Raw genomic sequence first — 11,459 nt, forward strand, 5'->3', positions numbered from 1 at the left:
TTGCCACATGAGCATGACACCCCAAACTGGATAATATGAAAAAGCAGATAAAGAAAGGAAATGCAAATAAAGGATAAAAATATTTCATTCTGCTTACATTGATGCAAAGTATTTTATTTTTACTCCTGAAAACTGCAAACTGTATTATGGTACTGGGCAAAGCAGATCCTAATGTTTCAAGTATTCTTCCAAGTTTCTGAAACCCTTTTGTGTTGTATTGTATTATAATGCTCTTTAATTTTAAGTTTTATGCTAAAACTGTGGAAACCAAGTATTCCCTTTGCTTGTTGTTGTTTTTACTGAACGTCTAAACTCAACCAGAACAGCTAGTTAGTGAGTATTTGTTTATGAGTGTTTGCTAGGCTACAGTAAATTTTGTCAGTTGATAATGTTCCCAAGTCAGAGTCGTTCAAGTAGAGTGAAAATAACAGTATATGGACTCATACTGTAACCTGTCAGTATGGGAATAAATCTGTGTGACCTGGCTACATACATTTTTCACATTTTTCTGTTATAATATTTTTGTTTATTTACTGGTTTTAAGTATGATATATTATACATGTCATTCAGGGGTCATGTACTGTCATTCTGATTACTGCTTAGCGATATATAACCGTCCTCTGGGGTTATGATAGGCCTAAAAAATGTAACCTTTGGCCAAGGGAAAGCGTTTTAAATTTCCAAGACTTATTTTAGGGAAAAATAGACAGAAAATACAGTATTGTGAAAATTAGTTTTTTATGTTGTCTAAACGATATCTGAAAGTCATGACCCTATAGACTATGAGAAAGTAAGTTATTGCATATTTTTTAAGGAAAGGGTGTATGAATTCCACCTAATATTATACTCTTTCTTTTCAGGTTATTATTGCCATGATGGAGGTCCTTTGCAGCGCACACAGTCTTTATCATGGGTTATAGATATGAGATATTCTCACAAAACCAAATTGAAAGTATATTTCATTTATCAGTTCTTTGATGGTTAATTGTGCATAAATCTCCTTTGAAAGAGAAAATAATGGCCTATTCAAAAAGTACATACTTAGGGGAGGAGAAACTTTACTATTTTACTGGGAAAGTAAGAGCGTTTTGGAAGGACAAAGTTTTTTTCTTAGACAAGAAAAATGCTGCTATTGTTGGCTTTGAGAAGTTGTATATTAATGGACATAGAGCATCACAGACAGATTTGCATAGTTTACATGCATTGGTTGAAAGCAGTGATTGGAACACGTCTCCAGATCTTTATTCTTATGTTGTGAAATATAGTTCTAGTGAAGTTCAACCATGGCCTTTTAAATTGAAAGGCAAAGTACTTTGGTATGCACATTTTGCATGGTTAGGAACAATACCAAAAGCTGTTGAACAACACCTTGAAAGGTATAATGTTGTGTATATGCCTCTTTCATATTACACTGGGAAGTTGATTAATGTATTTGCTGATAAGCTTTTACTATTTGGTGATTCTCGCAACAGTGTAATGGTGCACAACAGTGATTTGTCTTTTTATGGGCAAAATTTCAATTGCAAAGATGCTTTGCTGGGTGTGGAGCATCATGCTCCCCTTATACATGCATTTATTATTAGCTTACAGTTCCTTACAAATAAGAATTATGAAGGACCAAAACCCCACATACCCAATTGTCCAGTTGATAAAAATAGTTCATCCACGTGGCTAGCAAAATTTGCCTGGGTAGGGGAAATGCCTTATGAATATAGGCAGCTGCTAAGAAGATTCCAGATCATTGAGATCAGTGAATGGAATTCTTTATGCCCTGTTGGAGGGAACCTACAGTATCCCTTAAGCAGTCCAGGGGATTCTTCACAGGGAACATTATTTTCTGTTCCTGAAGGTGCTAAAGGGAACAGGAATCAGACAAGAACTGTTGCTGGGCCATTACTTGCTACAACACAAAAAGGGGCAGCAATTGTTAAAGGTTTATTATTAGTAGCCAGCAGTGAGTATGGCCTCATCAACAGTTACTTAGATGTTATAGTTTTCAACGTACAAAATTTTTACGTTGATGGGGAGATATACAGGGATGGAAAGCCTTTAGATGAATTCTTTCATGACAGAAGTGTTTCATTAACAGCATGGATAGTGCCCCTTCAGGAGCCTGTCCTAGTTTTTGATATCTATGTGATGTGGAGAGCAGTATGTGTATGGCATGGTATTCCACCTAAAAATATGGAAGCTATTAAGAATCGTTATTATAATGGAATCATCGGTGGTTCAGTGCCTCAAGCCCTTAACACAACCAGTGATAAAAGATATACACTGGTTTGGGGCAGAATAACCAATACTATATCATATAACTATGGTTATGCTGTAGCTGAAGTAGGGAATACCACCTTAGATATCTCATTTAAACGAAAAGCATTATACATGAAAGGATATAAACTGCATTCTAAGTGTAATTTGCTTGAAATAAAGGGAGATCTTGAGACTGGCATTTGGACCATGTTAGTATATCCTGTAAATAAAGAGAATGAAGTTATGTACACTGCTCTAGCACTTTGGGAGGAAAGATACCAGCATTATGTTTCTTCTGACTTATTATATAGAATACTTCTTGAGGGACATAATGTTGCGCCAGAAGATTTTCATGCCCTTGAAGTTGCTGAGTCATCTGACAAGTCAGAGGGTGATAAGATAGGTCTCCACATGACTGGCATGATAGTTAAAACTACTCCTGAATATGGCATAATAGAGACTAAGAGTATTACAATAGAGCCCTCTTATGTTTTCTTTTTACTGAACAAATTTTTTTATATTGATGGACTGTTCCTGAAGTCCATCAAATGTTACATCTGTTAGACAAGAAGCGTCAAGTTAACCTGTATGCTCGTTCTACTAAGTGTCAAATAATCAGTGATTACCCTGTCACAATGTATGCTACTTTAGCATGGATGGGAAAAAAGTCCTCAGAAAATAAAAAACTTCCCTCAAAAATGCCTGAAGAGTTACCTGTTGAAGGTAATTCAGCCACTGGGCACAACGAAGTTAATTCAAGTAACACTAAAGCTGATTTATCCTCTCGAGAAGGCAGTGTCAAGAATGCTTTGGAATTGATCAAGACTGACAGTCCTGTTATGGAGTATAGATGTGGACGATTTGCTCAGTTACAAAATAGGAATGGTGTCATTCAATGTGGCTATGAAGAAAAAGGTTATACATATGTACTGTTTGACTTTTCTGTTTTATGGATTGATGGTGATCGTTTAGAACTCCATGATAGCCTTGATAACAGCATTATTCAGGATGAAGTACAATGTAATTTGCTTGCATATGAAATATCTGCTGTCAAAGTTGGGGCTTTTCAGGTGAGTATGCAAGCCTCAGCTGTTTGGCTTGGCAAAAAACCACGTCATATAGCTCTTCCTGAAGTTCAGTCTCCATTGAAAGCTATGGAAGCATTAGATGAGCGAGATAAATGCAGACCTGAAGTAAAAAGAAAGCAACTGAAGAAATACTTGATAAAGAATCAGGGAAATGAATGTAAAGACATTTCGAGCAAACTATCTAATATTAAATTGACAGATAGTAAAGGACTTGCTCCTGTTTCCTTGGAAGATATTGCAGTTAGCCTTGATAAACCCCATGTTGGGAAACATATCACTGGCCGTATTCTTAAGTTAATGAAGGGCTGTGGCATAGCTATGTGGAGCTGTGCAGCAAAGGAAGGTGAGGTATATATGTTTTTCTTTAAGAAAAATATATATGTTAATTTGTGTCCTATGGATGAAAGTTACAAAGTTGACAAAAGTAAAATATTCAACTTTTATGTTCTTCCAGTTTTACATAAAACTCTAGGAGTTTACAGAATTAGCCTGTATGCAACCTGTGGCTGGAAAGGAAGTAAACCTCATGATATTCCAGTGCCAGGAGAGCAGGATCATGCTCGGATTTCTTTAGATGGTGTTTATGCACTTGAGGTTAAGACGGGAAGGACTGTTCCAGCATACATAGTCAAGTTGACGGGAAATAAAGGGATTGCAAGATGGCGTTCTCAACCCCATGGAGGGGATATATTCATTGAATTCAATAAAAGCATAACCTGTGATAATATTAAGTCTTTCTTTGGCAAAGATATTGAGGTTGAGGAAAACCCTCGACCATGTCTCTTTCATGTCAGGCCAATTGAACACAAGGAGATAGGAGATTATGTTGTTAGTCTTACTGCCGTGTATGGTTGGTTAGGCAAAAAACCAGCTCATTTCCCTAAGCCAAAAACAAAACATGAACCAACTTTACTAGGACAGAAACTCCATGTCCGTCCTGTGCCTCGTGATATTCTTGAAGCTGCAGCAGCAATGGCAGTAGGACATGCACCAGATCCTGGTCAGTTGGAGACCAAAGAAGAGGGCCTCAGTGCCCTTGATAGTGTTGAGGCTGATCTTAACAAAAGTTTAGGAAATAAAGAAAAGAGGAGAAATAAATTGGAAATTTGGGAAAATGGTGAAATTGATGAAATAAGCTGGGAAGGAACTATTGTTGAGTTGTATTCAAACGTTGGAAGACTCCAAGGAGGTGATGGAAAGCAGCACTTTTTTTCACGAGAAAACAGCTACCTGTACGGAGTTTGTCTTAACAATGTAGAGTTGTGGCACGTTCTTGTTCAAGGTGAGTGGACTTTTAACTGTTGTATGTTAAATAGATACCTTGCCTTTTTGTGTATATTCTGATATACTGTAGTTTTATTTAAGCATCAGTTTTTTAATTACAGTAAGTTGAGTACCCCTTAGAACTGTAAAGATTGTTGTAATTTCGACAACTTGTTCCAGTTAATGCTGAGAAATACACCTACATAAAAAGCTCTTGTTTTTATACCTATGAAAATTACAAATTAATTTGAATATTTTTTACTTTTACTTTTATTTAAAGAAAATACAAAGATTCCTGTAATCAGTGTGTAATAAATAGTTTCAAGATTAACTGGATGTGTTAAACAATCAACTTTCTTGTCAGCCTGTCACTTTCCATTGCCATACCCATCAATCAGTATCTGTGGATGTGTTCTAGGTTGTTTTGTTGTTTTTTTTCTTGTGGATCAAATCACAAAAATGATAAAGTAGGACTGTCTTTAAAGATTTAAGGTTATACTTCAAGCAGTATAAAAATGAAAGAATTTTCCTTGAATTTTTTTATTACAAAATGGAAGTTTAATGTTTGTACCTGGGTTAGATGAGACATTCTATGTTGAACACATCAACAATTAATGAACAAAACTGAGAGTTTTTTTGTCCGTATTCTTCAAGGAATTGGGCTATGTATGATATTCTTTTGCAATTTTGGTACATATGATAGATTTCATTCATTTGAAACATAATGTATTGTTATTTTATACAATAAATATATTTTTGTATTCAAAATAGAAATAAACATGCTGGATATTAATGAATTTTGAAGAATGATGGAATTATGTTATCGTTTTTTTAGGATAGCTTTACCAGTATACTCTGGTGGTGTGTGTGTTTCTGTGTACACAAGTGAAAGGATTGTGAAAATCTGATGTACTTATTAGTAGGTACAGTATAATGTTAGTAGCAAAGTGAAATATTGTTCATTAGTCCTTGTACTTGTTACCCAAAAAATTTTTTGTATAGGCAATGCCTGAAATTTATATGGTACTAAAGCAATTTATTGTCATTTTTCAGATGAGATTGTTTCATATAGACTTACTGAAATGAGTACTGGAGAATCGAAAATAAGCAAAATGTGGATTGGTCCAGAGAATGTTGCAGCAGATGAAACTGCTATACATATAAACGAGTGGTGTAACAAATACTCTGTCCCCGATGGTGCCAAGGAACTTCTGGTAGGTTGTGTACTACTTGACAGTTGATTGGTGTGTAGGTTATTAATCTTATTTTTCTTTTATAATTAATTTCCAGGATTGGAGCGATGTAGTATATAAGTAACATAGAACAGTATTCCTTTAAGTATCTGCAGTAGCATTTCCAAGGCCCTTATAGATACTGGAAATTAGCAAGTAAGGTAAAAAACACTACGGATGTAAAACAGCAATTTTGCAACTTTTTCCCTATTTTGTCACCACAAACTACTGTACAGTAGTACCTCGAACATCTGCAAGGTTAGGTTCCAGAACCCCTCACGCAAGACAAGGATTTGTGTAAATTTGGCACGGTCACAAAAAATACTAATAAATACTTATTTCTAAGTATTTTCTTTTTCACTCTGAGAGTAAAAGATGTTTTTTTTGTGTCACTAGGTAAACTTCATAAATCACAGTCATAACGAAGGTACTGTACACAATTCAATAAGATAAAGAGAACATGTATGTAATGTTAGCAGAGGGTAAAGGTAAAATTCAATCAATTCAAAATTATGTACTGTACAGGTAAAGACGTACAGAGAAATAGTAAGTTGTAAAAATATGTGCGAGCGCTAACTGTGAAAGAGAGAGAGAGAGAGAAATACTGTACATATGTACATTAAAAATATTGGACTGTAATACAAATTTTCCATACTGATTTTATACTTAAAAGCATGAAAACTTATAAAATACTTCAAAAATTAAACAAACACTTTCTGCAGGAATATCACATCTTTGAAAAGTGCAGTAACTTTGTGAATGGGTATCACATCTTGTAAAAGTACGCTAACTGTACATGCTGTAGTTACAGATAATGCAGATTGCACCAGCACGTTTCTCCGAGGTTAACAAAGTAATTTTCAGAGAACGACATTAATACAAGTCTTAGTTATGTCTCTGATATGTTTTAATACATTAACAAATGCATTTTATCAAACCACCGCAACTGAACAACCTCATCTCAACGTCGTGTGAGGTCCTAGAGACAAAGACTTGCGAGTGGGCATAATACAGTAACTGTACTGCCGTTGTATCATATTTATGTACAAAAATATAAATAATACAAATTTTCCATATCAATTTTACAATTAGAAGCATGAAAACTTATAAATGTACAGTACTTCAAAAAGTAAATAAACACTTTCTGCAGGGGTATTATCTTTGAAAAGTGCAGTAACTTTGCGAATAGGTATCACATCTTGTAAAAGTACACTAAATGTATGTGCTGAAGTTACCTTTGTATCACATTTATGAATGTAAAGAAATAAAAGTAATACGATACATTTTTCATATAGATTTTATACATGAAAGCATAAAAACATGTAGATTACTTCAAAAGTAAAACATAAACACAAATGCAGGGTTTCTCGAGGATTTCGCAAATGGTGTTTGAAAAATCACATATGCCAGTTAGTTAGGTCCCAATGAAAAGTTTGTGTGTGAATTCATGGAACTTGAATAGCTTAAGATCAAGATATTACCGTATATGCTTATAAACAACACAGAATTCGCTGTACAGCTGTACACAAAATAAAACCAAATTTTGTAGTCTCTCTCTCTCTCTCACACACACACACACACACACACACACACACACACACACACACACACACACACACACACACACACCTCAGTGAGCAATGTTCTTGTGTAGGCCAAACTTGAAAAATTTTCTTTGTGTGAAAAATAACCAGAAAGAGAAGAAAGGCAAACAAATGCACAGCAATGCAATATGTACAGTCGCAGGGGACCCCCACTTTTATGCGCTTCACTTTTGCATGCTTCACTTTGTCGTGGATTTTTCTGGAACACGTCTATCAATTTTACGCTGGAACTTTCACCAATTCGCAGATTTTTTCATAGAGCAATATTCACTAATTACTGTATTTTCATTTCATTTTCATGACTAAATACATTTTTATGATACAAAATAATTGACTAATTTTCAAATAATATTAATGTAAACAGCAAAATATCTATACAATTTTTAATACAAATTAAATAAATCTCTAATACAAATTAAATAAATCTGTCTTACAGAACATTTGACCATTAATCTCTCTCTCTCTCTCTCTCTCTCTCTCTCTCTCTCTCTCTCTCTCTCTCTCTCTCTCTCTCTCTCTCTCTCTCTCTCTCTCATTGAGATAAGAGAGAGATTGATTTTTTATGCAAGTATGCTCATTTTTTTTGTAGAGTATAGTTTTATAGATACACGTGATGTTACTTTGTCATTCATTTTTTCATATTTTCCATGCTATAATTATACAACTTTTTGCATTTCAATAAAAGCAGACTGGAACATAAAATGAAATAAGCTTAACAAGTTTATGATGATTTGCTAATTATTTTAATTTTATTTTCCAGTCTGCTTTTATTGAAATGCAAAAAGTGGTATAATTATAGCATGGAAAATATAAAAAAATGAATGACAAAGTAACATCACATTTATCTGTAAAACTATACTGTAGAAAAAAAGTAAATATACATGCATAAAAATCAGTCTCTCTCTTATCTCAGTGAGACAGACAGACAGAGAGACAGACAAAATTACATATGCACATTAAAAATGTTTAATACACTAGTGACAGTAATTTTTTTTTACCAGTGTAAAAGAAGAATGACTTCATGCTTGCTTATACAGGGGTAACTTGATTAGTGGTCAGACTTTAAGACAGATTTATTTAATTTGTATTAAACATTTTATAGATATTGTGCTGTATGTACATTAATATTAATATTAACATTTGAAAATTAGGAAGTCATTGTTACAGGCAGTCCCCGGTTATCGGCGGGGTTCCGTTTCTGAGGGTGTGACAATAACTGAAAATTGGCGATTTTTCTGCAATTTTCAGGGTTTATCGGCAACAAACAGCACCGATTTTCGGTTATCAGTGCCTCTGTTAGGTATGTATCGGCGCCAATACCCAATTATCGGTGCCGATAAGCGGAAATCGGCGATTTTCGGCACCAAAAATTGCCGAATTTCGTAGCTAGACAAGCCCCATAAAACCAGATCGCTGTTAACCAAGCCCGTATAAGCATTTTAGGGGTGTATATACTTAAGAGTAACAGTTGTATGGGGGTAATCTGAGATGACTTTTGAGTGCTTTGGGTTAATGGGTTGGGATGTATTTTTTGTATGAAATAATAAATTGTTTTAGTATGATAATTTAATGTATCTAAGGTCAGCAACTTTCTGCCTCCAAATTGAGCTGTGTACAGTATTTTGAAATTCATGCAACTGCATTTCCAAATTGTCCATATTTATCCATGAAAAAACTGCAAGTTTAGTAGATCCAGTTTGATACTGTCTGAAAACTAATGGTTTTTTGTAGCGATTTCAAATTCTCCGAACTTGACAAATATTGTAAAGAACTGCTTAACAGATGACCCAGTGATGTTTAAAAGAATTTGTTTTAAGACATTTTCAGTTTGTTTTGTCATCCTTTGTGAGATCATTGATGTATTTTTTAGGCTTTGGAAAATCTAAATCTTTCATTGTGTGCATCCCATCTGAAAACTTCTAGTTTTCAGAGCCTTGTAATTTAGATTTTTTTCACTGTGAGCTTTGGAAAATAGCTGTTAGTGTGAGACTTTTGGCATGTGTGGCGCGGGTTGCCCACCTCCAACATATACTGGCAGTACTATTAAACCTTTTGTAAAGTGATATTCTCTTTGAAAATGAAGAAAATTAATTTTCATGCTAGTATTTTATGGTGATCTGGGAGCAGAGTGTATTTATTTGTATTAATGAAGTATTTACTTGTTCAAAACCTTAATAAAAACATATTTTAATTTTGACAGATTCACCAGCTTGAAGTGACTCAAGATAGCTATGAAAAGGAGAAAAAAGTTACTTAACCCATAAAAGGTAGCCATTATGAAATCAACAAAATTTTTATTTAAAGGTAACATTATATACTGTGGCTTGACTGTTTCATTTAAACTGTTGAACTACTCATATTAGACTCGTATAACTGGAAAAAAAATTAAATTACCAACAAGAAATGTGTATTTTTTACCCATTTAATTAAAAGTATGAAGTATAAGATTATCAGGACTGTCATTTCTGGATTTTGGTTTATAGAAAATAAGTTTACTGAAAAAATTATTCACCACCATCCAGTACCTCCAGAATCGTGCAAGAATTTATGTAAATATTTTTGTTGATTTTTTCATGTTCACATTTTGTTCTATGGATAATATTTGAACTATGAGCAGCTGATATATTTTATTTACGGAATTATATTTACTCCTGCAGGAATACAATCATCACCTTTTATAAAGTAGTATTCTTTAGCAAGAGCTGGAGTTGGTTGTTGAAACTTGGTATCAGGGTAGTTAACTGGTGGTAGGTGGGTGAGTGTGGAGATCCACCCACTCATCTGACTGACTGTCAGATTGAAACTTGAGTCATCTTTTTATTATATGCATGTGGTTTGCACTTTTTATTCACCATAGATTTAAACAAGAAAGGTGAACAATGAAAGGTATGTAGGTTGCAACCGAGTGTTTGGTCACTTTTTCCTTCAGCATTATTTAACCAGTACAGTATTGTTTTTCCTAACTGCATGTTTTACCAGGAAATTCACTGGGTACTGACAGTCATATCCCTTTGGTATCCCAATTAAGCCATTTTTCACACTTGTTTCTGATATGAAACTCATCACAGTTGAGCCTCCTTAAGTAATTGTCTTTCCTGTGGGGATGCTCCCATGATATTGAGTACCTGCTGTACTCCTTCAGTGCTACTCCCTCCCATGACATCTACGGTAGCCAAGGAGAGTAAGACTTGTGGACAAAGTAAGGTGAAGAAATGCAAGTGCATATCTTGTAGACAGAGTAAGGTGAAGAAATGCAAGTGTGTAACATTTGCCTCTTCCTCATTGTCAAGCTTTTCCTTCTCATCTTCTTCTGCCTCTTCCTCTTTTTTTTGGGAAGAAGCTGTCTCAGAAGACCTCTAACAAGAAGTTCCCTCAGCCTTCAAGTGAGTGCCTTTCTTATATGGGGGTTGGTGATGGCATTCAATCACCTGTGGATGGGATGCCTGCAATAGGTAGAGTTGACATCCCCTTTCTCTGAACATACTTGTGAACTTATGTCTCCTTGATTAACTCTAAAGCATGGGGGTTGTTCTGGACTCTTCTCCTGTCTGCAGTGCTGTTAAGGTACTACCTTCTTGATTGATGTGCATGATCCCCAGATTGTGTGCATACTGATGGAAAGTTTACGTGACAGGTCATCACTTTACAGTACTATTGGTATCATGTAGGTCTGAAAGTGCAGGATCAAGTAAACCCTTTGCTGGTGCCTTTTTCATTCAGAACTCCCATTGTATGCCTGCACGATCCCCAAATTGTGCTTTTGCAACAGAGGTTGTGTGCGAGAAAGGTCGCTGCATTTCAGTGTCTCTGGGTATTGTGGCAGGCTGCATACATGTGATCGTGCAGACACCTAGGGTGTTTCTGGTTCACCAAGGGTCCAGACATGAGTTTACACAATAGCACATGTGAGAGCTCATTCATAGCTTTTACAAGTACAATTTTGATCAGTCAGATGAAAGTCTATAGGATTGAGGACTATGATTTCAAGCATGGTCTGAGAGAGCTCACCAGGCCAGACTGGT

General features: G+C 35.1%; 1 protein-coding gene across 1 annotated transcript; it reads left to right on the forward strand.

The window, feature by feature from the left end:
- The first annotated feature begins 866 nt into the window (after positions 1-866).
- On the forward strand, positions 867-9,841 carry LOC136835436 (uncharacterized). The gene is given in 4 exon segments (XM_067098975.1): positions 867-2,776; positions 2,779-4,620; positions 5,655-5,815; positions 9,638-9,841. Coding segments are annotated over 4 exon segments (3,819 nt in total). The 5' UTR covers positions 867-1,017; the 3' UTR covers positions 9,695-9,841.
- Positions 9,842-11,459: the final 1,618 nt, after the last annotated feature.

Source organism: Macrobrachium rosenbergii, chromosome 55 (genome assembly GCF_040412425.1).
Source record: "Macrobrachium rosenbergii isolate ZJJX-2024 chromosome 55, ASM4041242v1, whole genome shotgun sequence".
NCBI lineage: Eukaryota > Metazoa > Arthropoda > Malacostraca > Decapoda > Palaemonidae > Macrobrachium > Macrobrachium rosenbergii.